This window comes from Pelodiscus sinensis, chromosome 8 (assembly GCF_052426305.1).
Source record: "Pelodiscus sinensis isolate ZL-2025 chromosome 8, ASM5242630v1, whole genome shotgun sequence".
Lineage (NCBI taxonomy): Eukaryota > Metazoa > Chordata > Testudines > Trionychidae > Pelodiscus > Pelodiscus sinensis.
In genome coordinates, this window is record NC_143059.1 from 32,032,474 (window position 1) to 32,060,401 (window position 27,928).

The window sequence follows — 27,928 nt, forward strand, 5'->3', positions numbered from 1 at the left end:
ACTATACTACAGTGTGCCTTCACTTAGAGACTGTTTACATAAGATGATGTAAGCCTTATATTTGGTCACAAGTAAAAGTATACTCTATCAGACTTAAAAAAAACCTGAAGATAATCTTCACTGAAGTTATTTGAATGCTCAGACTCAGGGAAGTTTGGCGGATTCAGAAGTAGAAGGCAAAAGTGAGCGTTGGAGCAAAGAAGAGACAAAAAACTAGATTTTTGCTTTCCTTCAACAGGATGTATTCTGTAAGGCTCCTTTCTAATGCTCTCCTAGAAGCTCCATCAGTGTTTTCGTTGTTGAAGAAAGTATTTTAAAAGTGCATGGCAGGCAGCTCAGAGCCCAACGCAGACAGAGTCCTTGCTGAGCAAAGTTTATGATCTTTATGATTCAGATATTAAGGTTTCCAAAAACTGCCAGCATAGCTTTTTCTTTTTTCTCTCTTTACTCAAGGCTGCTTCTATGTTTCATCATAGCTCAGAGCAAGAGGATTCTCTGACTGAGCAGGAAATGACTTGAATGCTAAAAGATTGAGAATCATTGATACTACATGTTGAACCTCTCTAGTCTGGCACTCTCTGGTCTGGCAACATCCGTGGTCCGGCATGATTTTAGTTAGCTGGATGTTCACTTATCGTGGGTGTGGCCAGGTTTCTTGTGGTCCCATAAAGTTTGTTTACAGCCACCAGTCCTGGCTCTTGGTATTCTGTGCTGTTATTTAGCCCTAATTTACCCCTAAATGTCTTCTAAGAGTCCAGTAAACAGTGGAAGTGTTGGTAAAGTTGCTAGACAATATTTACCACCAGTAGTTTGGCAAATTCTCTGACTCAACACTGGTCAGGTCCCAAGAGTGCTGGACTAGAGAAGTTAAACCTGTACAGAGATCTTGGTTCTTCTGTTCCCATTGGAATGCAATTGTCTGCACATACTTATTTTCAGCAATAATTCAGCTTTTATATATGTATATATAAATGGCATCCAAAGTTCCAGCATCCTGGTAAAAGTCCTATCAAAGGGACACATTAAAGCCTCCAACTCGATACCTGTTGCAGGACTAGAGGATAGAGAGAGACGCAGCCCAGACTTTGATTTCTGATCACAAAAAGCAGCATTTAGCGACTCAATATTTTAATAAGAAAGTCTAAAAACTAAAAACCAACCATTTGCTAAATGTACGGAATCATGACATGAGTGATGTAGACTACAAAGTAGGAAATAAATAAAGTAGAAGGGAACACGCATATTAGACCTGAATGTTATCTTAGTCAATTGATTATGCTCAGAGTCTTCAGAACTGTTAAAATAGACTGAAAAAATGCAAACAAAATAGTAAATGTCAGCATCTTTTCCTCACATTGAAAGACAAGAAGAAAATCCCAAATCCCTCTTTTTCCATGAACAGCTTCAACTTAAAACCACCTCGTGACAAGGAGAGTTATGATTTTAGTTCTCTTTTTATCTGTCAGAAAAGCCTTGTTGAACAACTGTATGTTTCAACATCCTGTTTTAATGGTATTCCACCACCAGGGAAAAAAACCCCAGCCAGCTCACAAGTCTTTAATACCTTTATCAAGAGATGCTCCAGCCATGTGGTAAAAGCTCAAAGCCGTGTCCACATCATTTATATTCTTCAGAAAAGTAAAAAAGCTTTCCACCTCCTCAAACGTCAGCCCCTACAATAGAAGGAACACATTTTTGTATTGGTTCAAGTAAGGAGATAAACAATGAAATATTTTTGATAGAAAAATCCCCAATGAGGGCAAAGATGATATGTGTATCCAAATAGGAATTCATGCATGATTCTCCATAATCCATTTCATTATATCATTATTTGGGGTTATATATAACTTAAAATCTACACCACATACATTTTTATTTCCCCCCTTAACTGAAATGTCTCTTTCTGCAATAATCCCCATTATAGTCCATTGTCTCCTCATCATTAAGTTGATCCAAGCTGATGGGTGATAGCCTTAATACAGCTATTGTAAGTTTTCCTGTGTCTAGCCATTATTTGTTCAGCATCATGAGCCTCATTCTCATTTACACCACTCAGCTATTATAAGAGAGCCTTAATGTATGTAAGAATCAGGGTTGGTGTGTGGAAAAGTCAGCTGTGATAGATAAATGAGACTCAGTCTTCCTATGGCACTGTAGAGATTTACAGTCAATCCCCGGGTTACATACAAGATAGGGACTGTAGGTTTGTACTTAAGTCGAATTTGTACTTAAGTTGGAACTGGCGTCCAGATTCAGCCGCTGCTGAAACTGACCAGCGGCTGACTACAGGAAGCCCGAGGCAGAGTTTCTCTGCCCCGGGCTTCCTGGAATCAGCCGCTGATCAGTTTCAACAGCAGCTGAATCTGGACGCCTAGGACAGAGCAGCTGGGGCGCTGCCGGGTAGGTCTCCGCAGCGCCGCACCTCAGCGCTGCGGGGACCAACCCCGCAGCTCCCCAGGTGCTCTACCCCAGGTGTCCCCAAGTAATATAATAGCTGAAACTGATCAGTTTCAGCAGCGGCTGGCTTGGGGACGCCTGGGGCAGAGCAGCTGGGGTGCTGCCGGGTTGGTCCAGTAGTGCCGAGGAGTGGCGCTGCAGGACCAACCGGCAGCGCCCCAGCTGCTCTACCAAAGGCGTCCGTGAGAAAAGCCTGGTCTGCTAGGGGGAGGCGCCGCACTAGCTGCCCCCCCCCCAGCAGACCATGGAGACGCGGGTGGCGGGACTGAGACACACCGCGATGCCGCCGCCCGGATCCTCCGCGGCTTTGCTCCGAGTCTCCCTGGTCTGCTGGGGGGGGAGGGGCGCCAGCAGACCAGGGAGACTCGGAGCAAAGCCGCAGAGGACCCGGACAGCAGGAGCGCCCAGATGCACCACGGAGGACCCGCCCCCCCCAGCAGACCAGGGAGACACGGAGCAAAGCCGCAGAGGACGCGGACGGCGGGAGCGCCCAGACGCTCTGCGGTCCCGCTGCCCAGGCCCCCTCAGCAGACTAGGGAGACACGGAGCAAAGCCGCAGAGGACCTGGGCGGCGGGACAGCGGCGCGTCTGGGCGGTCCCGCCGCCCGCGTCCTCTGCGGCTTTGCTCCACGTCTCCCTGGTCTGCTGGCCCCCCGCCCCCCAGCAGACCAGGGAGATGCGGAGCAGCTCTTTAATTTGGAAAAGAAAAGACTGAGAGGGGACATGATAGCAGTTTTCAGGTATATAAAAGGGTGTCACAGGGAAGAGGAAGGAAAATTATTCTCCTTGGCCTCTGATGATAGGATAAGAAGCAATAGGCGTAAACTGCAGAAAGGGAGGTGTAGGTTGGACATTATGAAAAACTTCCTGTCAAGGTGGTTAAACACTGGAATACATTGCCTAGGGAGGTTGTGGAATCGCCATCACTGGAGATATTTAAGAGCAGGTTAGATAAACATCTATAATCTAGATGGTGCTTAGTCCTGCCATGAGGGCAGGGGACTGAACTTGATGACCTCTCAAGGTCCCTTCCAGTTCTAGTGTTCTGTGGAGGTATTAGGTATTGTGTAATTGAATGAATAATCATGTAACCACATGAAATCTTAGTGCTTACATGACTATTCAATAGTCGACGGGGACGGGGATGGCAGCCAGTGTGCTCCCAACCCCACTTTCAGGGAGCCCCCTGCCATCCCATGCTGCTGCCCCCATCTCAGAGGCAGTAGTGCAGGGTGGTGGGCGGGAGCCGGTCTGCAAGGGGAGCCAGCTTAAAAACAAGCGCCCCTCACAAACCGGCTGCCTGCTGCCTTGCGCTGCTGCCTCTGATAAAGGGAAAGCAGTGTGGGGTGGCAGCAGCCCCCTGTCTATAGGGGGTCTGAGCTCGCTATGGATGGAGGCTGTACTGTGGCAGCAGCAACCCCTGCCATGGAGCAGCTGCTGCTGTGGAATAGCCTCCGCGGGATATGGAGCAGCCTCTGTCTGCGGGGAGCTTGGGCTGCCCTTCTCCACCGCTGCTGTTGGCAGGGATGGCTGGGAAATTATCAACCTAACATTCAGTGAAGGTGTCCCCTATCTTCTCCCCCCGCCTGCTGCCTCTGATAGAGGTTGCGGGGTTGGGAACTGGCGACACCCCAGAAACGGTGCTGGGTGGAAACCAGCTTTTAAGCCGGCTCCCCCCAGCATTGGCTTCTGACTCCTCTCCCTTGCTGTCTCTCAGAGCAGCGACTAGGAAACGGAGAGGCAGCGACTAGTCTGAGAGGGAACAACGGGGGAATACCGCAGAGTGGGGACTGCTCAAGTCTCTGCTTGCCCCATGCTCCCTGTGGTACTTCTGGAGGGCTCTTGTACACTTCAAAAGCAGAAATGCCCACAGTGTGAATGGCAATTTATCTGCTTGCAGGGTGTCTGCCTTAAAAGATCATGGCTCCTAAACTGCCTTTTTGGTTGTGTATTTCTCATTAACACCTCACACACATTCCACAGGTAACATACATATTCATAAGCAATATAGTTTCTAAGCAAAATGGGGCCTCATGGCGTTGGGTACAGATAACATACCAAAGGCACGATAAAAAGCGTAACAATTTAGAACTAAGAAAACCAAGGTCAGGGAAGAAGAGAAAAGCAGAGGAGTATGTCTGGTCATAAAATCATAGAATCACAGAGCTGGAAGAGACCTCAGGAGGTCATCAAGTCCAGCCCCCTGTCCAAGGCAGGACCAATCCCAACTAAATCAACCCAGCCAGGGCTTTGTCAAGCCGAGACTTAGAGGTTTTTAAGGATGGAGATTCCACCACCTCCATAGGTAACCCATTCCAGTACTTCACTACCCTCCTAGTGAAATAGTTTTTCCTAATATCCAACCTAGACCTCCCCCACTGTAACTTGAGACCATTGCTCCTTGTTCTGCCATTCGTCACTACTGTGAACAGCTTTTCTCCATCCTCTTTGGAACCTCCCTTCAGGAAGTTGAAGGCTGCTATCAAATCCCCCCTCACTCTTCTCTTCTGCAGACTAAACAAACCCAAATCCCTCAGTCTCTCCTCATAGGTCACATGCTCCAGCCCCTTAATCATTTTGGTTGCCCTCTGCTGGACCCTTTCCAATGTGTCTACATCCTTTCTATAGTGGGGGGCTCAGAACTGGACACAGTTGTCCAGATGTGGCCTCACCAAAGCCGAATAAAGGGGAATAATCACTTTTCTGGATCTGCTGGCAATGCTCCTCCTAATGCAACCGAATATGCCATTAGCCTTCTTGGCTACAAGTGCACACTGTTGACTCACATCCAGCTTCTCATCCACCGTAATCCCCAGGTCCTTTTCTGCTGAACTGCTACTTAGCCATTCAGTCCCCAGCCTGTAACAATGCTTGGGATTCTAGACACCAGTGAAAAGGAGGGAGAGGGGGTCAAGTCCGACTGGTTACATAGACCAGGACTATGTGAGCTACAACTAGATGCTCCTTCTATCTAGTCCATGTGTATGTGTGTCTCTCTCTCTCTCACACACACACACACACACACACACACACACACACACACACACACACACACACCCCTACCTACCTTTTCTCTCCCTCCACCACTTCCCCTCCCCCACCATGGGCACTGTGGCCAAGGGCGAGAAAGGAGGGAAAAGGATTTGGGGCAGAGAGGCTACTTACCTAATGTGCTGGCAGGCAAGATGGCAGAGCCCCAGCCCTACTCGCCACTCCCTTGGTGGTATGGCTGGCTCCAGTGGACACTGCAGGATAGCTCTCCCCTGCAGACTCACTGCCCCCAGTGGACACTCTCAGTATCATTTCCCTCCAAACATCCCCTCCCTTTCCATGTTATGGAAAACTGTCCATTTCCCGCCACTTCCAATTGTCCCGGCACAAGCAAACCCTGACCTTGCTTAAGTTAGGATACAAAGAAGGTGAATACCAAATTTGGTGGTTCTAGCTTTTACTGTTTAGGAGGAGTTCCTGAACAAGCAGACTCGCAAACAGACACATACACACAGAAGCACGAGTCTCTAAGATAGACAGACAGACTTTTAAAAGCAGTGTTACTATAATGTACAATTCCAAAAGGATTCTGTCCTCGTATCCCTACTAACATTCTATCTGAAGGCTAGAGACTCTCCCAATACAATTTAAAGATCTCTTTAAATGAATGCCAATAACTTGCTCTTTAAGTCTACATCTACACTGGCATATTTTGAGTAGTCTTCTCCCACTGCACTACTGCCACTACTACTGTAGACAGGGCTTAGTGTGTCATTCAACTCTACATGGAGAATTTCTTAAGCTTTTAGGGTTTACTTGTAACTACATATTCTATTTGTGCTTTAAAGATAAATTTTCCTAGTTTTCATTAATTTGTTTGGGGGGGGGAGGGGGAGAGTGAGTGCTTTGTGGCAGAGCACCAGCTTTGCTTTAGGGGTCCTGGTGGTTAGCATATGCTTCAGAGGCTCTCTGTGATCCCCCAACATGGTCTCTTACTCTTATTATAGACCAGGGGTCAAAGACAACTGAGCCACCTTCTTCATAGGCCAGTCAAATGGGTGTGAGGCCCCTCTGTAGTCCCAACCTCCCCTTTCAGGGGTAGTCTCTGTAGTGGTGCAGGGAGGGTTGGGGGGACCCGGGCCCACCCTCTACTCCATATTCTGGCCCAGGGAGTCTAATGGCAGCAGCAACAGGTGGTGTTTCCTCCCCCACCAGAGCTGCAGGTCCTTCCCTAAGCCACTTCCCCATACAACCTCTCAGTACCTTCTTCCTGGCACTGACCATGTCCTTTCTGCTCTTCTACAGCGTACCTCTTCACTCCTAGTCCTTACCTTCCAGCCCTCCCTGAAGGGAAGCCTTTTTATCTAGTCCAAGCAAATCCTTATTGGGCTGCAGGTTTTCAGATTAACCTCTCTCTCTCTTGCTTCTTACAAGCTCTTAATTGGCTCCAGGATATTCCTGGTTGCACTGCACCAGCCCTTGCCCTGGTTACTCAGGGATCAGAAAACTATTCACCCAGAGGCCAGGATAACTACCTTTGATCAGACTACAGCAGCCAGATGGTCTAGGTATGTCACAGCTTATACAATTCTAAAACCAATGCCAGGATTTAGCTTGTAACTTTACTGAAGCCTGCATTTTACCAGTGGAACTGGTATATGCAATGTTCTACATGTTATGCTCACGGAACTCAATTTCTGTGAACTGTTAAATACTGTGTGCTGAGAAAAGAGTGAAGTTTCACAAGAAGTTTTGTACGTGGCATGAGCAGGACCCCACTTAGGAGCTCAGGGAAGTATCATCTTTGCAAAATCATTGGAGCATGTGGCTGACATGAACATATTTCAGGCCTCCCTGGCCTCTACCAGTGCAGTTCTAAAATACATGTGTGATAGAAAATGTGTCCTATATTGGCTAGGAAGGAGAGGCTACATGAAAAGTATCCAAAAAGAGAGGGGCTGTTATGAGCAACCAATCAGGACCTGTGAAATCCACAGAAAAAGAGCCTCTGGGCAGAGCAGGGTCCTGGAGCTTGAGGAGGGAGGACTCTTTGAAGTAGGCTATAACCCCATAGTTGGACAGAGCAGTGCAAACAGGAGCCTTGTGAGAAGAGAAGGCGCTCCCAATAGCATAAGCTTATTGGGTAGTCGACTGGAGTATCGACTACTTGCTTCCTCCCACCCCCTTGCTGCCTCGGAGGGGGACAAAAGAACTGGTGGTGGGTGGAGCCAGTTTAAAAGCAGCCCACAGGAGCCCCTGTTCGCGGTGGACAGTGCTGGCTGCAGACAAAGGTGAGCAGTCCCAACTTGTGCTGGTCTGGGATGCTGCGCTTCTGCATTTTAAATGTAGTAAGAGCCGGACATTTAAAATGCAGAACTGCAGTGTGGAAGGCTCCCAAAGCCGGTGCTGCTCAGTCCTGGCTCGAACCAGCTCCTAGAGCTACCCTCGTTGTGGCTCTACAGAGCAGTCCTTATCGACTACATGATTAACCAAATAACCGCAATTTAACATCCTTAGCTCCTGATGGGCTGCTGAGATTGAGTAGGGTGTTGTGGCTACAGGGAAATAGCTCAGGGAAATGCACTGATAGTAATGGTAAAAGAATCTAGTAAGTGACTGCTTTTTGGAGAGTCCTTGGGCTGGAACTTGGATTAGTAGGCAGGCCTGAGTTCCCCACCTTCACTTGCCACTGGGGAAGTGGAACAACAACTGACTGGAGTTGCCACACTGGGAAAGTGGCTGGAGCTAACCTCCCCCAGAAAAGGGGAACATTGTGACATGGCTAGATGGCCAAGCCACAAAGAGGATGCTGTGGTTTCTGACACTGTGAGAGGGGTTACAGTTGGACTGCAGAGGAGTGACAGTGTGCAGACTGTGAATTGGGTTGTCAGCCTTGAGCTAAACCCCCGAATGAGCTGGATGAGGTGCCAGTATGGAGGCGAATGATGTGCTCTCTGACAATCTGAATTTTGATTTTTTTGACTCAGTAAGGAGATTTCTGTTTATTTTTTAACCTTTGGTTAATTTACAATTTCAAGGAAAGCACAGTGGCTAATTAACCCTGATATATGGTAATAATCAAGTTGCTTCTACATCTGTTATGTTCTGGGTATTGTGAAAGAAGTTGACACTAACAATGGAAAACATAACAGCATAAATTGTTAGCTTTGACAGAACAGGGACCAAACCAGTCCCTAAAGCAACTTAGAGCAACCTAGCGGCTGCTTTAGTTTTAATTAGCTTTTAATGCCACTTAAGGCCCATTACGCCAGAAAGAACTGCTTGAATAAACTGTGTTTCGGCTCCTTGAAATGCCCTATTTCTTTTAACATCCTGTATGCTGGGTGCGGCAGACACAGCTTTAAGAAGCAGCCTAAAGGGATGCTAAGGTTGGTCAGAATCTGGTCCAATATTTGTTAATATATTTTCCATCACAAAATGGACTAACAAGATTAAGAAATATAAGACAGCACTGCTGCTAAGAGGAAGTGGTTCTACAACATTCAGGCCAATTAGCCACAAAAGCTGGTCTCAGTTCTCATTTTGGTTAACTGCTATATTAAAAAATAAGTAATAAAAAAGGAGCACTATCAATCTCTATAGAAGCAGACACAAAATTCTAATCCTATAGTGATTTAGCAACCCACACCTTCATTAACATGTAAAAGATATCCTTTGAGGTTAAGTGTTTTATTCTAAGGTCTCCTGAATTTACTGCAAGGACTACAAACTTTTCCCCTCCAAATTTTGCATCTAATTCCCATAATACATTTTTCTTATAAGTTCATAATAAAATGATTAACTACCCAATCATACTGTGCAATTAATCCAAGGTCAAGTCAACTGTTGGACATCAGTCTTTAGTGTTTGTTCAGGCTAAACATGTGGGGGCTTTCTTCAGAAAGTGTGATTTCAAAAATTAATGTTAAGTCTTTCTACACCCACATTTGGAAGGCACTCATTTTAAAATGTGTAAAGCCATCTGTCATTATACACACAAACAGACACTGATCACTAGACTTATGCATTTTTGACTCCTTACTACTGGTGATTGGTTGATCATCCGAAGTCAATGTGGCTCCTGGGGCCTGAATAGATTTTAGAGAGTCAGGTGCTTTTCTTCAGGAGTCAGAGCATATTAATTTTAGGGTAAGCCCAGTCTGTGCCAGCCCACAGCTTTGATCTATAATTTTTCACAGCAAAGTATTTTGTTTGACTCCAGCCTGTGCTGTATTTTGATATCAAGAATTATTGAACTACTAAGATACATTTTGACAAGTAAAAATCAATGGCAATATATGTGAGCAATGAAATTATTTGTTCTATAAGTTTATTCACATTAGAGGTTTCATTTCACAGTGCAAAGCACTATGGAAGCACCCATCAGAAAGTCATCTCTTTTTGGTCTGCATGAAAGCCACTAACCTCTCCATCCTGAAAATGTTTCCTGAGTTGCTTAAGCATGAGTGTGAGTTTCTTTGACTGCACTCCACTATATGCCAGCAGCATGCCACCGAACTGACGCTCAGTGATCCGCCCATTCGCAGGGTCATGCCGTTCAAACTGGAAGAGAAAGAAGATTAAAATAAAACATTGACATTAAAGCAATTCTGCTCTAATAGGAAGCTGATATTTTATTCAGGATGTGCACAACATTTACTGTAACGCTGAGGTAAGTGTGGTTGACAGTACTTCTAGAAACAGCTCTAACTGCGCTCATCACTCCCTCTTCATCAATGTCAGCATTTATTTATTTATTTTACTATCCCCAGTACTTGCACAACTATTTATAATTTCCTTTACCATGATCAACTTGTTCCATTATACAGGGAGATGGTATTTATGGGGTTGGTCCTGAACAAACATTGATTACAGCCCAGAATGCACATTTCTAAATAAAAGTAATTTAGATTTTCACTTAAGACAGTTCAGAAATCATATAAAACTTGATAGTCTGCCAGTACTAGAAACTATGTGCCATACATTCCAGGCTAGAGAAGTTTGACTGTATCATGAACTGAACAAGGCACTGTCAGTAACCCCTTCCCAGGGCCCAGTCCTGCACAGATTTTTAAATAAAACATAGTAAGCACTACTTTAAAAAATACACACAGCAGGGGGAAAATATGGCTGGCAAGAGGGTTGGTGGTCAGTATATCAGGAAGGGAAAATCCCCAACCTCTGTGTAGAGATTGCCAGTGAGAGAAGGCTCCTTTTCCCTTGCTCTTAACTTCCCCTGAACACTGCCAAGTTTCGATAAGCTCTTCTGTCGACTAAACTTGATGTCATGAGGTCGGGTCCCTTCCAGCTCTAGTATTCTATCATTTGACAACTGCTACTCTGTAGCCCCATGGTGTCCAACCAGTTCTGAAGCAGTAGCCACTATAGTGGTTACTGCTGTAATGAACTAGCCACACTCAACTGGCCAAACAGCCACATGTGGTTAGTGGCTACCGTGTTGGACACCATAACTCTAGCCTCTGACAAACTTACAGAGATTATCAGGGGACAGTTCCCACCACAACCTCCCTTAACAAGTCTTCCAGAAGGCCAAAAAAAGTTTTTTTTTCATTGAATAGCCTCTTGTTTACTCCTAAATGTCTAAGAGGCCAATTACTTTGAAATTAGAGACTAAATCAATTCAAAAAACAAAATGAAAAATCTTTCAGAGCACTGGAGTTACCTAAATATGATCACTAAGACCATGAATACCATTTCTTCTTCTCTTCTGCTGCTACCAGCTATAACACTTCCTCTTGCCAGGAAATTAGAAACCTCTGATGCCTATACAACCACCATTTGCCACAGACAGCAGAGTACATTTCTTTGGGGGGGGTCTTACTCTTAAACAACAGGGCTACGTCTACACTGGCCACCTATTACGAAATAGGCATGCTAATGTAGAACTTGGGAAGAGGCAAATGCGCGGGGGATTTAAATATCCCCCGCGGCATTTGCATTTTCATGGCCGCCGCTTTTTTCCGGCTTGGAGATAAGCCGGAGAAAAGCGTCCAGACTGGCGCGATCCTCCGGAATAAAGCCCTATTCCGGAGGAGCTCTTATTCCTACTTGCAATAAGAGCTCCTCCGGAATAGGGCTTTATTCCGGAGGATCGCGCCAGTCTGGACGCTTTTCTCCGGCTTATCTCCAAGCCGGAAAAAAGCGGCGGCCATGAAAATGCAAATGCCGCGGGAGATATTTAAATCCTCCGCGCATTTGCCTCTTCCCAAGTTCTACATTAGCATGCCTATTTCGTAATAGGCGGCCAGTGTAGACACAGCCCAGGGAAGGTAAAAGCTACAAATTATACCTTAGATTTAAGCCTTCTAGACAGTTTATATAGTCAAATCACATGCTGCATTTCAGGCATTAAAGAAACTGGGGAAATATGGATCAATCCTTTAATTTGCATATATCCAAAAGGTGTGGGTGGGAGTGCGTTTCTCTATAATTATCAGCTGATTCCTGGCTTGCACCCGGTCCCAGACATTGGTGGCTCTTAATACATTTTAAAAGCAGAGCTGCAGCAGGGTTAGCACCTGGGCCAGGAGTTAACCCTGCTGTGGCTCTGCAGTTTCCCTCTGTATTGACTAATTGAGTAGTTGATAGAAATTCCATTGACTACTCAATTAGCTGATTAAATTTAATTTAACATAGCTAATAATTATAGAGAAATGCACTCCCACCCACACACATTGGTTATATGCGAATTAAAGGATTGATCCATATTTCCCCAGTTTTTCTAATGCCTGAAATGCATTAGTCTGGGCCTTTTATTTGACAATATAAACCAGTAGTCTCCAACCTTTTTACACCCAAGATCACTTTCTAAATGTCAAGGCAAGCCAAGATCTACCCTTCCCTTCCCCAAGACCCCGCCCCTTCCTTGAGTCCCTGGCCTCTCTGTTTACCTCCTCTCCATCATTAGCTGTCCCAGCCCTTACTCACTCTCACTGGGTTGAGACAGGAAGTGCGGGCTCTGAGGTGGGAATGAGGGATTTGGGTGTGGGAAGGGGTGAGGTGTGCAAGCTCTGGGAGGGAATTTGGGTGCAGGACAAGGTGGAGAAGGGGATGCTGGCTCGGAGAGGGAGCTCCAGGCTGGAATGTGTTCGGGTCAGGTGGAGGGTTGGGATGCTAAGCAAGCCACAGACTTGTGGATGTGAGGGTGGAGGAGTTTGGGTTGTGGTAGATGAGGGGCTCAGGGCAGGGAGGTTGGGAGTATGATGGGTTCAGGACACAGATTTGTGGTGTGTGGATGGTGCAGGAGTGTTGTGGCAGAAGACCGGGGGTGTGAGGGGGCAGGATTTGGGGGTGTGAGAAGCTCAGGACAGGGGGTTCAGGTGTATGATGGGCTCAGGGTTGGGGTCTAAAAGGGGGTGCATGAGTATTATGATACTGTGAGCAGATGGGGGCTTGGCCCCAATTGGGAGCTTGTTGGCCAGCTTCATTTTTAAATACAATATTATGTCAAACATACAGGCTGCATCTAGACTGGCAAGTTTTTCCGTTAAAAGCATTTGCGGAAAATCGCGCCAGTCTAGACGTAGCCACAATGTTTCAGCATTGTCTTTATTTATGAGAGGCGCAGGGAATCTGTTTGGGGTCAAAGGTCACTGACCCTCAGAAAAATCAGTCAGGGACCACACAAGTCAGATGCAAAAAAAACAACCCCTCCAAACCCCCCCAAGCCTCACTGATGTGGTACCAACTGAGACACCTCATTCCTCTGGCACTCCAGCCCCATGGGGGGGAGGGTAGGTAGGATTGAGGTTCAGGCCAGATTAACTCTTCTGGGGTTCCAGGGTTAGTGGAATTTGTGGGCCTCTGCACACTCTGAGGTGGGGCCAAAAATGAGGGAGCCAGTGTGCAGGACAGGGCTGCCAGTGAGTGCGATAGGGAGTGGGGTGCAGAATCTGGTTGGAAAACAGGGTACAGGAGCAAGTTGGGGGTAGGTGTCTGGCCAGGAGGGAGGGGGCAGGGTGCTGGTGGGGCTTTGGGCAGAGGGAAGGCTGCTGGTGGGGGCCAGGGCAAGAGCAAGGTGCTGGTGGGGCTTTGGGCAGGGGGAAGGCTGCTAGTGGGGGCCAGGGCAAGAGCAAGATGCTGTTGGGAGTCTGGCCAGGGGCAGGGTGCTGGTGGGGCCCTGGGCAGGGAGTAAGTTGCTTGTGGGGGCCAGGGCAAAGTACTTCGTGGGAGTCTGAGCAGGGGCCAGGGTGCTGTTGGGGAGTTTGGCCAGGGAGTGGGAACAGGGACAGCTTGACCAGTACCCGGGGATCCCGCAGTGCATGCTGCTCCTCCCTCCCCTCCCCAAAACAGCCAGCATGCTTCCTAAGAAGTCGTATCTGGCGCACAGCCGGGGACTTCCTTCCCCAAGCTGCCTGCCTACCTTCCTGCATGGTGGGGTGTCCCGTGGCTGCACACCAGCTCAGACTTCTCAGGAAGCATGTGTGCTGCTCCTCCCCTCCCCAAAATAGCCGGAGCACTTCCAGAGAAATTAGAGCTGGTGTGTAGCCAGGGACTTCTCCTCCCCCCACCTCCCAGCACAGGAAGGAAGGAAGGCAGGCAGCACGGGGAAGGAAGTCCCCAGCTGTGCACCAGATCCAGCTTTTTGGAAGTACGCTGGCTGTTTTGGGGAGGGGAGGAGCAGCACACATGCTTGGTGAGATTCCGCATCTGGCGTGCAGCTGTAAACACCCCCCATTTCTACCCCCGCAGGAAGCTGGTGTTACCTCCATTTTCCCAGAAGGTAGTGCTAGCACGGGCTCCTTCTTGGGGATGGGGGAAAAATAGGGGAGGTCTGGAACACCTCGCAATTGACTGGTCGTGCCCCAAAAATTGACCAGTTGATCGCAGATATAAACTATCTAGAAGGCTTAAATCTAAGGTATCATTTGTCTCAATTTAAAAAGCAGAGGTGCAGTGTCTGGAACCAGCTGCAAGCCGGAATAGCTGATTCTCGGCTCACACCCGGTCCCCTCCGCTAGGCCTCTGCCTCCTTGCGGAGACGGTTTGGGGGAGCCAGCTTTTAAGCTGGCTCCACCCAGTATTGGCTCTTGCTGCCCCTCTCTGACAGAGGCAGCAAGGGGGAAGAGGGAAGCAACTAGTCGAGTCTTTACTCGAATACCCCAAAAGCATATGCTTATTGGGTAGTCAACTGTCGCTTACATCCCTAAGTAAATATGGACTTACGTTTTTTAAATAAAATTAAATGGCATTTAAAGTTCAAAGTTAATGCAGTAAAACATTTTGCTTTGATTGTGATGCATTTCAGCCACCTCTTCTTTTTAACTATACCTTAACAGTGTAAATTCCAGCTCACTCTTGAGATCCATTCTCTGACATTAAGTACAAAAAACTGTTTAGCCATCAAGAACAGTGCATTTTCATGATTCTTCTTCATGACTGAAACCCACACACACTGAATTTCTAGGTCAGGATGGGCAAGAGAGCCTCTGTGGGCCAGATCCCACCCGCCAAGTGGGTTGATGTGACCTGCGAATACCCTGCTGCTCCCCTGCCAATCAGGCCTGGGGATGGAGGGGTGTGTGAAGTCTCTTCTCCCACGAGGGGTGCGCAACACAGAGTGAACCACCAGCTGAAGAGCTGGCAGTTGACTTTAAGTGCCATGTTCCCCTTGCAGGGTGGGAGCAGGGAATGAGAGACTTCATGCACTCCCCCACCCTCCTGGCCCTGATAGATCTGGGGGTGGGGAGAGTGCAGGTGCCTAGAGGGAATGCCACCAGCTGTTCAGAACATCTGGTAGTTCTCCCGGGAGGGTGGAAAGGGGAGAAGAGGCAGGGCAAAAACTTCACGTGCTCCCCCATCTCCAGGTGGGTTTAATTTATCTTCATTGTTGTCAAAATAAAAGGTAGCGAAAAAGAAAGAACTCCAGTAATGCTACCATTAGACAAAAGCAGAGGGCTATCAAGATAGCAGCTGACTTCAATACCACACTGATCAATAGTAGCTAAGAGAAAACAAATACAACGCAGGGTGAACAAACAAAATTTGATACCCATGAGATTGTCACTAAGCAACAGGCTTCCCAAGTTGTCACTTTTCATACTCGATCAGAATGCATTACGTGTTTGTCATTGTTTTCCAATGACATAATGATGTTACAATAGGACATTACTGATTGCTAAAAATCTGAACGTATATTTTAAAATATTTTTTCATTGAACACTTAGAAGGCACCATTACCAACTGTAGCATCTAGGGATGTAAAATCAGGTTTTATTAGTTAACCAGTTAAATTTTATGTTTAACCGGTTAAATGATTAAATGGGAGTGAATGGGGGTGGGGGGTATCACGGAGCAGGAGTAGGCAAGTTGCTCCAGCCCCGCCCAGTTAATGGAAACCGGTAAGCCTCACCCATTAAAATTAACCATTCACATCCCTAGTAGCGTTTGAGTGCTCCTTAGCAAAACATAAAGATAGCCAAATTCTCCAGTTTGCTCAGTCCATTGTGCTCTTAATGCACAGAACTGGTAGGAAATAATTAGTGGAAAAATTCCTCTGTCTGTGAGAAAATTCCTTTGTCTGTATATGTTGCCTACTCCTCTAGTCTCCCTTGAAGTTTGGGAATGAGACTAAGCCAGGAAACATGTTTGAGTAGATCTACACCATGCCCAACAGTGATGCAAAGAACCTCTGTTCCAGTGCAGCCCTAATTTGTATCCAAGCCAGGCAGCCCTGCATTAGGGAGCCGCAACTAGCTCCTCTCAGTTTCTTCCTTCCCTTCTCAGTGTGCCAAGGGCACCTTAGATTCTCCACTCCAGCAGGACCACAGTATTTACCCACGAGAAATTACATTCACTGCACACTCCACCTTTATTCTCAATAGAATTTGGCACTAAGGGAAATTTTTCCAGGGGGATACCAGCATCTGGCTAAATACAAGATACATCTCTTGGTCTGAATATGAGCAAAACCCTGTGCTAGTACCTTCAACTAGGAAAAAAATACTGTTTTAACATCAGGTGAGTAATATGAGGTCAACTCCCAGGCTATGTCTAGACTGCAGGCTTCTTTCGAAAGAGGCTCTTTCGAAAGCATCTTTCGAAAGAGCCTCTTTCGAAAGAGAGCGTCTAGACTGCACGGAGAAATTTCGAAAAAGCGGCTTGCTTTTTCGAAAGAAAGCATCCAGTGAGTCTGGATGCTCTCTTTCGAAGAAGCTCTATTTACATTGAAGAACGCCTTCTTTCGAAAGAGGAACTTTCGAAAGAAGGCGTTCTTCCTCGTAAATTGAGGTTTACCGCCATCGAAAGAAAAGCCGCGTTCTTTCGAATTAATTTAGAAAGAACGTGGCTTGAGTCTGGACGCAGGGGAAGTTTTTTCGAAAAAAGGCTACTTTTTTCGAAAAAACCCCTGAGTCTGGACACAGCCCCAGTGAAGACAAGTCTACCTGTACTTTTAACATGAGCAGACAGTTTGAGGTAAAGACTTATTACTGGAGTATTATTTTTTTTTAATGTAAGGAACAGTCTCACATATATTACCCTAATATAGCCAGTGCTGAGAACAAGCAATTTCTCCTCTGACATTAACTTAAAAATAAACTTCTGTCAAACAAACAGCAAGATGCCAAAGGAATCATGCCTTAGAGATTCAGGACATGGTTCCCATAAATATGGTTTACTAACTTGAGCTATATCTGGACCAAGGAGTCTCAACCAGAGTCCATCTCAGGAATGTAAGTTCTGTGAACAAAGTTACCATATACAGTTGAATAGAGTCAGAACTCTCTAATCTTAAAGAAGTCTCATTAAGAATATAACTCTCAGCTTTTCTATAAAACATCACAATGCTGGTTAGAGGATACAGCTAATGGTACTAGGAATTCAATCTGCCCAGAACCCCTCTTTCCACTAATATCTCTTTAAGAACTCCAGAGTTATTTGCTGAGTTCCTGAATCAAAGTAACTTCTGTTCCCCAAACAAATATATCTACTGTGAGCACAAGGGACTCCTTTGTAATAATTCCACTAGCAGTTATGACAATGAAAATTAATAGATAAACTATTTAAGTTTATTGGAAGCAGGAATCTTGCCAGAGAACTGATGCTTACAGGACAACCAGGGAACAATTAAGGAAGAAAAAGGAAGCTGAAAATTGTTTGCATCTGCTTTCACTGCAAAAGATATTGAGATCCCTACCCCAACCCTAGGGTGAAGTTCTGACCCTGATGCTGTCAGAGGATTACTATTAATTTCTATGAGGGGAGAGGGTTAAGATTTCACTTTTACTCTTTTCAATTGATAAAAATTAAGTAATGTCTGAGATGGAGGTGTCCCAAAAGTGTGTGGTGGAACAAACAAATACTTTCATAGGCATGTGCATGAGAGGTGTGGCAGGTGTGCCCAGGCACACCCATATGTCTCAGGCTGGCTAGCCTGAGCCATTTTTGCGCCCTGGGCCCCACCCGCCCAGCAGCACCACGCGGCCCAGCAGCATGGCGTGGCGCCCCTGAGGTGCCCGGGAACATCCCTGCCCGGCAGTAGAGCGTGGCGCCTGGGAGTGTCCTTGCCCCGCCCTGCAGCACTGCGCTGTGCCCCGTAGCACCAAGCTGTAAGGCAGAAGCTGAAGGTAAGGGGTGAGGAGGAATAAGAGGAAGGGGTGGGAGAGGAAGAGGCTTTTGAGGTGGGGGAGGGTGGAGGAGGAAGAAAGGGGAAGGGGTGGAAGGGGCTTGTACGGAGGAGGAGGAGAGAGGGGGAAGAAAGGGGAAGACACCAAAGTTTACAGGGTAGAGACACAAATGCTAGGGGGTAAGTGGAGACAATGAGGAAAAGGGCAGGAGGGGAAGTGTCAGTGGGAGGGGGGACTGGGTGATGCTGGAAGAGGAGAGAGTAAGGGTATTGGGGATTGGAGAGGGAGGTGCTGGGAGAAGGCTTGATAGAAGGGGTGGGCATGAGGAAGGTGGGGTTGGAGCAAGTCATGTGTGAGGGCACAGGGGCATGAGGGAAACAGGGGCAGAGGATGGTGAAGGGATGGGCATCAGGGAAAAAAGGGCAAAGGGGGCAGGGGAAGTGAGGGAAGGGGGAGGTGTATGTGCCAGGGGATTCTGGGGGTGAAGCAGAAGGACAGACATCTGCAGGGGAGGGACCAGCACCAGAGGAGAGGGGCGAGGGAGGTGTTAGACGAAGGGATGAGGAGGGGTAGCTCACATGATTAGAGTGTGGCTACTGGAGGAGTGGGCACAGGGGAGAGAGAAGGGCTGCTGGAGGAGGAGCAGGTCTCAGGAAGGCTGAGAGCAGTGAGAAGGGCAAGAGTCAGGACAGCAGAGTAGGGTGAGGGGTTGGGGGCAGCAGGCACCAGGGGAGTTGATGGAGCAAGGGGAGGAGACATGGCAGCAGAGGGGAAAGGTAGATATTTATTAATACAGCCGCTCCCCAACTTACGGCCACTTCCACTTATGACCGAAGCGATCGTAAATGCGGATCTGAGTTACAAACAGCGATCCGCACTTACGAACAGCGCGGGCGCCATGTAACTCTATGGGATCCAAGTTACGAACAGTTTGAGTTACGGACCAACACTCGTTTGTAACTTGGAGAGCGGCTGTAACTTGGGTGCCACAATGGCACATCCAAACAAGCCACATGAATTCGGTACTGGTGCACAACACAAAATTCATTCTGCTCATGGGAGGAAACTCTTAGAGGGAACACTTCCCCCCCCGCCCCTCCACCCCTGCATTGATGTCACACACATTGGATTAATGCAATTGCAGGATAGTTGCATGGGGGGGAGGGCTGGTGGGGGCCAAACTAATCCCTATTGGTAGGAGGATAGTGGGAAAAGTCCTTGGGTTGGGGGTCACATAACACTTTTTACTTTTGGTTATGTGCCCATCTTGCCCAGAGAGGGTTACCTCCAGGGGCATGGTTAATGGGGGCTAGGGGCATGGTTAAGAGGGGTCGGGGTGTGGCTAATGGGGGGGTCAAAGTGCATTTAAAAACATTCTTTGGGTGCACACCCTAATGAAATGTGCTGTGCACGCCTATGGATACTTTAGATCAACATAACACTATGATCAGATAGCTATATTAAAAAGTTCTGAAGGAATTTACAAAAGAAAATACACTGTCTATACAGTGCAATGAAATCAAGAGCAAGGGGCCATTCAGTTAAACTGAAAGGTGACCAAATTTAAAGCAAAGAAAAGGAAATACTTCTGCAACACAAGTGCTGAACTTATCGCCATGGACTGGTGTGGCTTTTTAAATGTTAATACAGAAAAAAGGACTCCACATTTACATTAGCACTCTAAATCCTCATCCTTTGGGACATAAATCAAGATTTGTAAAGTTATGAAGAAATTTCTCTGTGGGCAGATAATGCCATAGTTTTCCCCTATAGGATTTGTTATAACTTATTCTGAAGCACCTATTACTGGCTACTGTTAGGCATAGGATACTGGACTACATGGATCACTGGTTTGATGCGATATGGTCACTCAAAGCAAGAGAAAACTAATGTATTCTGGTTCATGGGAGGGCAGGCAATGAGCTGCACTCTTGATTTCTCATCTTCAGAGTACAAATATAACTGACGCTATAAAAAGCTTGTGTGCTATATTTGTAAAAATAGAAACAAACGAGAATACAAAAAGCTTTCTGCTCCCTCTCTGAAATGTTCTCATTTCATGCACTTCATATATATAGTCTTTTATAAAGTCAATGCTATGTTGTCTTTCATGTTAAAGTTATTCAGAAACTTTACAAAACAACAAGGTAGAGGTTGGTGGTACAGTGATTCCTAAGAAAAAACAAAAGCTTTTAAGTCACCAGCAGGAGTTCATGTTCTTTCAGAACTGGTTTCACTGAAAGGGAATTTGATGGTCACAACAGCAGTGTTACTTCTTATTTTTATGAAAAATGTTACAGGGCTTTTAATTTCTCTGAGCGGTTATAACATCTTGACAGAAGTGACCTCTGTTCAATCTCTCTTCCACATGCTGGCCCGGGGTGAAGAACAAAATTAATCAGCTCAGTTCTAGTGCAAGAAAATGCACATATGTTTGTTCATCAATTTAAAAAAGAATACAAATACAGATACAAATATCAAGAAACCTAGGGCTCACGTATATTCACTAGATAGATATTCACATATTCTTTAAACTCCAGGGCTGAGTCTACACTGGCATGATTTTGCGCAAATACTTTTAACGGAAAAGTTTTTCCGTTAAAAGTATTTGTGCAAGAGAGTGTCTATACTAGCATGTGCCTTTGCACAAAAGATTTGCTTTTGCGCAAAAGCATCCATGCCAGTGTAGACGCTCTCTTGCGCAAGAAAGCTCCTATGGCCATTTTAGCCATCGGGCTTTCTTGCGCAAGAAATTAACGTTGCTGTCTTGCGCAAGAAATACTTGCACAAGAGGGCTTATCCCTGAGCGGGAGCATCAGAGTATTGTACAAAATCAGTGGTTCTTGCACAATTACAAACTCAGTGTTCTTGCGCAAATACTCGTGGCCAGTGTAGACAGGCGGCAAGATTTTGCGCAAAATCTTGCCAATGTAGACACAGCCCAGGTGCATTACCAAACCTTGTATTTATTACCTACTAATTTAATGTTCTCCTTTACTTTTGAATATCAAATATAATGACAAACACACATCTTTGTTTTATAACTGGTACCTCCTTATATTTTATTAATCATGTATAGGAACATTTCAACTTTTACATTTCAAAAGGGCCTTTGATTCTACAGGAAGATTTCCTCTTACCTCACAAGAAAATTATGGCTTTAAAAAGTTGTGTGTTACTCATTTGAGGATGAAAAAGAAAAAGAAACCTATATTAGGCCTTTTAGTTTGTAGAGTAAAGCTCAGAGAATTGTCCCTCAACCCTGATCTCAACTAATCAACAAGCATCCATAAAACCAGAAAATTTACTAATACTGTGAAATGTTTGGGGTTTGTGGGAAAGAGCTACAAACACACACAATACATATAACAAGCAATCAAATATCTGTCACAGACCATTTTTATGTTGTTACCTGAATTTGCAGAGTAATAGTCTGACTTGCAACATATGACCCTTTAAAGAAGCATTTACTCAAAGCCTTATTTGACTGGCTTCAATACATTATTCATCTGCATACTGCTGCAGAACTGGCTCTATTTACTGTTCTACAAAAGCAATCCATTTGGACTTTTGTAAAGAAGAGTAGCTAGTATGAACAAAAGAGAAAGCAGATTACCTTTTTTCTTATCATCCTCCGCCCCCCTTGAAAAAATAATATGTTTTAACAGTTATAAAAGCACCAAATTATTAGCAATCACAATGTATGGTAGGAACCAGGAGTTCCTAAAGGCTATTCCATCTTTCCTCACTCTCAAATAAATGTGTGTACTGACCATGTTTTCTTTGTAACTATATAGACAGTTTGAGTGTGAATTACTAAAAACCATGTGTTTTAATAATTTCCCAGAGTACTTTAGATTTAGTCTGCTGGATTTACTGTATTGAAATCCATGATCAACTATTCAATAGTATTAAGGAAGCCATTGGTTTATTAACCAAATGGTCTGACGGCTTTAGTAAAAAAATATTTGTGGCAACTGCTGGATTGCTAAGGGAAGGTAGCACAGACCTGGAATAGCAGAGTAAAGAAAGAAATGAAGTAGAGAAGAGGGCAGACATTAAAGGAGGATGAAGGACAAACACAGACTGGAGGGAACTGGGGAAGCAATAAGGAAGTCCATAATGAATTAGGGTTGCCAGATGGTTTAACTAAAAATACCAACCCCCTCCCCCCCAAAAAAAAAACCCCAACAAAACACTGGGGGAAAAATAAAGAGGGGAGATCAAAGTTGTTGAGGGAAAAAAAAGGATCCCAAGAGTTAAGGTGTCCAGTATTTTCTGAATTTTTTTTTTTTTACTGGACAGGAGGTGAAAATACCAGACTGTCCAGGTCAATACTGGACACTTGGCAACCCTATAATGGGTAGAAGCATATAGTACAAAAAGAGCGTGAACAGGCTCTGAAAAGCTGTATGATTGGGGTGGCCAGCAAAAGTTTGAAGAAGAAGTTACTCATCCTGTGCAGTAATGATGGTTCTTCAAGATGCGTGTCCCGTTGGTGCGCCACTGTAGGTGTCAGGCTTGTCCCGGCGCTGCAAATTGGAGAACTTTTCCAGCTGTAGTCTGCCGGACCGCGTGAAGCGTGGCTCATGCCTTTTCACGCCGTTTGTGTGCGTGTGGTCCGGCTCCTGCCAGTTGCTCCTGATCCTCTTGGTCTGAAAAACGTAAATGAGAGTTCCGAAGAGGGGAGGAGGGCAGATCGTGGAGCACCCATGGGACACGCATATCGAAGAACCATCGTTACTGTACAGGGTGAATAACTTCTTCTTCGAGCAGTGTCCTGTGGATGCTCCGCTGTAGGTGAATTTGCAGCAGTAGCCTGAAAAGGAAAAGGGTTCAGAGCTATCGTACTGCGGCCACTGCCCCATCTGGAAGGTGAAGGATGGGGATGACATAATTACCTGGCAAAGGTGAAGTTTGAAGACCATGTAGCAGCCCTGCAAATGTCTTTTAATGGTACGCCTTTCAAGAATGCAGTTGATGCAGCGATTGCACGTGTTGAATGGGCTCTCGGTTTTTGTAACCGTGGTCTATTATATAGCGCATAGCATTCCTTTATGCAGTTCACTATGATTGACGAAATGCGCTGTGCTGGTAATGGGTGGCCCATAGAACGCTCAGCTGTCGACACTAAAAGCATATTTGTCTTTTGGAGGGATCTAGTCCTTTCTATGTAAAAGGCCAAGGCTTGTCTGACGTCAAGGGTGTGTAGACGTGCTTGTTCTGCCGAGGTATGGGTGTAGGGTAGAAAGTGGGAAGTACTATCGGCTTGTTAATGTGGAACCGCGAGTTCACTTTCGGGAGGAAAGTGGATTGAGGGCGTAAGATGACTCCCTGATCGGAGAACACTGTGTATGAAGGTATAGCCAATAAGGCAGCCAATTCACCAACTCTTCTTGCAGAGGTTATAACAATTCGAAAGGTAACTTTCATCATAAGCAAGCACAAATCACACGTGGCTAGTGACTCAAAGGGCTTGCGCGTTAGGGCATTAAGAACTAGCTCCAGATCCCGGTTGCGCTGGTTGTATGCGATGTGGAAAAAGATTAGTCATGCCCTTCATGAAGCGCCTCGTCATTGGGTGAGAGAAAATGGAATATACCTCCACAGAGTGACGGAAAGCAGCGATTGCGACAATGTGTACTTTAATGGAAGCACAAGTGAGAGAAGTGTCTTTGAGGTGCACAAGGTAATCCAGAATCCGGTGCATGGGAGCAGAGTAAGGATCCAAACATGCCATCGAGCACCATGCAGAAAAACATGCCCATTTATGAAGGTAAGTGGATCTTGTGGATAATTTTCTGCTGTGCAGAAGGATGTGTTTGACTTCTTGTGAGCAAATCATCTCTGTTTATTGGAACCAACTAGGAACCAGGCTGGTTCCCCTGCCCTCACTGGCACCCTGTTCCCTGCCCCAGAACCCACTAGCACCCCTCCCCAGTACTGTGTCCCCTGCTCCCAAGTGACTTTTCTATGGGTCAGTGACCCCTGACTTAAGGCAGGTTTCCTGCCCTTCTCATAAATAAAGACAATGCAGAAACTTTTTGTGTTTAACATAGTATTTTATTTAAAAATGAAGCCTGGCCAACAAACCCCCAATTGGGGCCAAGCCCCCATCTGGCCACAATCACTCCTGCATTCCCCCTTCCCCAGACCCTAGATCTGAGCCTATCAAACACTGGAACCTCCTGCCCTCAGCCCCTCACATACCCCAACCCAAATTCCTGTACCCTCACATCCGCAAGCCTGTGGCTTGCTTAGTATCCCAACACTGCCCAGCCTGGAGCCTCCTCCCTGAGCCAGTGTCCCCTTCTCCACCTCCTCCTGCATCCAGATTTCCTCCCAGAGCTTGCACCTCTCACCCCTTCCCACACCTAAATCCCTCATTCCCACCCCAGAGCCTACACATCCTGTCTCAACACAGCAAGGGTCCAGCTAGACTGCAGGAGTTTTTCAGGATTCTGGAGATATCCCAGAAAAACTCTTCTGCATCCAGGGTTGCGTTTGTTCTTCCGGTTTTTTAGTGGAAGAGCAAACAGGCTCTTTTGGTCACCCCTATATTCCTCTTTCCACACGGAATAAGGTAGCTTCCAAAAGAAGGGGTTTTTTTCTGACATTTGGTCTAGTCTAGACAGGCCAAATGTTGGAAAAACCTCTTCCTACAGAAGAATTTTTTTTTAAAGCAGCAGTATAAGGATTGGGGATAGCAAGTGATGGAGAGGAGGAAAATAGAGAGGGCGGGGCTTCAAGGAAGGGGCGGGGCTTCAAGGAAGGGGCGGGGCTTCAAGGAAGGGGCGGGGCGGGGCGGTAGATCTTGGCTTGGTCTGTCATTTAAAAAGTAATCTTGGGTGTAAAAAGGTTGGAGACCACTGCTGTAGATCGAGGGACGTGAACCAATCTCCACTGTGAAGAGCTGGAATGATGGTGGCTAGGGTAACCATCCTGAAGTGGTACTTCCGTAGATACCAATTTAGTCCTCTGAGGTTGAGAATCGGCCTCCACACCCCTGATTTTTTCTCCGTCAGAAAATATCGGGAATAAATCTCCCTGCCCCTGTACTCGTTTGGGACTGCCTCTATTGCCCTAATAGCGAGGACACGATTGACCTCTTACTGTAACAGAGGCCCGTGAGATGGGTCCCTGAAAAGGGATGGGGTGGGAAGGTTGGGAGGGCGTAGAGTGATGAATGGAATGGTATGTCCTAGCGTAATCATTTGCAGCACCCATCTGTCGGTGGTGATGTGAGACCATTGATGTTGGAAGGGTCTCAGGTGATGAAGGAACAACGTCTGTGCAGGATTGGGATGGTTGCTGAGCGGAATGGTGTACAGTCCCTCAACAGGAGAGTCAAACTTGCTGTTTGGTATTTAAATGGCCAGATGGTTTTGGTTGAGGTCTTCGTCTCTGCTGGCATTGCCGGTTGCGTTGTTGGTCCTGCTGTCTGTATTGGGATGGCTGAAAGGTAAACGGTCTTTGCTTCTGATAGGGAGTATACCTCTTACAACAGAAAGGAGATGTATACATCCCTAGGGTCTTGAGTGTGGTTCTTGAGTCTTTACCGGAATGAAGAACCTGATCAGTTTTGTCAGAGAAAAGATTCTGCCTATCGAAGAGTAGATCCTGGACTTTGGAAAGGAGATCTTTGGGAACTGCTGCCTGGTGCAGCAATGATGCCCTGCATATTACCACGGATGTGGCTGTGGTACGCACTGCAGTGTCCGCTGTGTCCAAAGCTATGTGGAGAGCTGTTCTGGAAGCTGCATAGCCTTATTGGACTATCGCTTTAAGGACCTCCCTCTTGCTCTCGGGTAGATGGTCCAGCAGAGGTACTAGCTTTGAGTAGTTGTCAAAGCTATGGTTAGCTAATAATACCTAATAGTTTGGCATACGGAGCGTAAGAGTAGCAGATGAGTAAATCTTTCACCCAAAGAGGTCTAACTGCTTCATGTCTTTGTCCGGCATGTTGGGTTTTTGTTGCGAGCCCTTTGTTCTTTGTTGGGCTGCATCAGCAACCAGAGAATGTGGTTGGGGATGGGAGAAAAGAAACTCGATCCCTTTTGCCGGGACAAAATATTTTTTGTCTGCTTTTTTGTTGATGGCTGGTGCAGAGGCTGGTAGTTGCCATATATCGTCCACAATCTCAAGGATGGCGTCATCCAGTGAAAGAGCCACCGTGGCCTGATGTGAGGGCTGTAAATTTCTGAGCAGATGGTGGGATTTCTGCTGGACTGCCACAATCTGCACCTTTTGTGATTCTGCCACTTTCCTGAAAAGGTCTTGGAATTGTCGAAGATCGTCCGATGGTGACATGTCCCCTTGGAATACTGCATCGTCAGGTGATGAAGAGGATTGATCGGTGGAGGACTGATCCTGAGGCTCATTCTGTGTGGAATGCTGCAGTTGTACGACTTGTGACTCAAATGGCTGAGAAGGTGGGATACCTGATGGAGTTGGTGGTCTGGTTGCTGGTGGTAAGGACTGATGTTCCCTGATGGATGATATTTGAGACAGATGCGGAGAATTGGATATTGACGTATTGCAGGTAGATGAATGAGAATAGTGCCTATAGTAATGGTGATGCTGGGGCAACCTATTATAGTAATAGGAGTGGTGCGGTGACCTGCTATAATAATGGCGTCGATTGGAATCACAGTATCCAGAGTGACCCAAGCCCGATGGAGATCTGGGAGATCAGGATCATTCCCTGGATTGCAGAGCTGGAGGAGGCGACCGGTGGTAACGCCACCTTGGCGAGAAGTGTGGAGAGCGACAGACTCTTCGTGAATGCCTCATGGATTGAGCCAAATGTGCCAATGAAGGAGAAGGCAGTTCCGGCGAGAATTGGCTACGATCCAGGGTAGGAGATGATGTAATGATTCTCCGAGATTTTCGACATGTAGCTGCAGTAGTTTTCTCTGGTGAAGAAGTGATTGGGGTAGAGGGTCGTGTAGACTTTTCAATTCCACCCTCGGTGCTGGGCGTGGTGTCGTGTCGTGAGGGACTGGTGAACATTGTGGAGTAACATCCTCCAGAGCCAGCATGTGTTCCTGTACTGAAGGTTCGCTCAGTGCCGGTGAGTCACTCTGTGCCAGTGAATGATATGGTGCCCGGGAATCTGCTGGTGCCGGGGCGCGTGCTGGTGCCGACGGTTTGGTCGGTGCCAAGGCGGCAATCGGTGCCGAGATTGCCTCTGGTGCCACACTTAGAGACGGTGCGGAGACCGCTTTCGGTGCCGTGTACAGCATCGGTACCGGGGAAGGCTTCAGTGCCGATGGTATTTTAGGCACCAAATGAGGAAGAGTCGAGGGATGCGGAGCTGAAGTGCTGCAACTGTGCTTCGTCTTAGGTGGGCCACGCATAGCTAGTGAGCCGGTGGTGCCCGGTTTGTACCCCATGGTAACACGCGTCGGGGGAAGAGAGCGAGAAAGCGATGGTCTTTTCTTCACCTTCTTCGGAGATGTCTTGGCCAAGGGGTCCGCTGACGATACGGTAGCGGCAGTATCTTGTGGCTGTAATACCCTATCAAAGAGGAGCATTTTAAGCCTCATGTCCCTGTCCCTCCTTCCTCTTGCGGTAAGTTTGGAGCAGTGAGGACTCTTCTGAGGTATGTGTCCCTCACCGTGGCACCTGATACAGAGCATGTGGCTGTTGGAGGCGGGCATTGCTTCACAGCACAAGCCGCACTTTTTAAAACCAGGCGAACTCGGCATGGTTGCCTTTTTTTTTTTTTTTTTTTTTTTTAAGAAAAGGGTGACGAACCTGATAGTAAAACTGTTTACAGGTAAAAACAGCTAACTTGTAAGAAAAAAAATTATTATTATTATTTTTTTAACTAGAATGACTACAACTATATAACTAAGTAACTATTAATGAACTAAGTAAGAAACTAAATC

The 27,928-nt window shown here is 46.4% G+C and overlaps 1 protein-coding gene across 3 annotated transcripts in view; it reads right to left on the reverse strand.

The window, feature by feature from the left end:
* The window catches only part of MICU1 (mitochondrial calcium uptake 1), a 224,330-nt gene that overhangs the window by 36,855 nt on the left and 159,547 nt on the right, over positions 1-27,928 (reverse strand). For all 3 annotated transcript variants that reach the window (XM_075935002.2, XM_075935003.2, XM_075935004.2), the window contains 2 exons: positions 9,874-10,011; positions 1,565-1,673 (listed from right to left, as the gene is read on the reverse strand). In XM_075935002.2, coding sequence (XP_075791117.2) covers positions 1,565-1,673; positions 9,874-10,011 — 247 coding nt within the window. The remainder of the gene's footprint in view (positions 1-1,564; positions 1,674-9,873; positions 10,012-27,928) is intronic.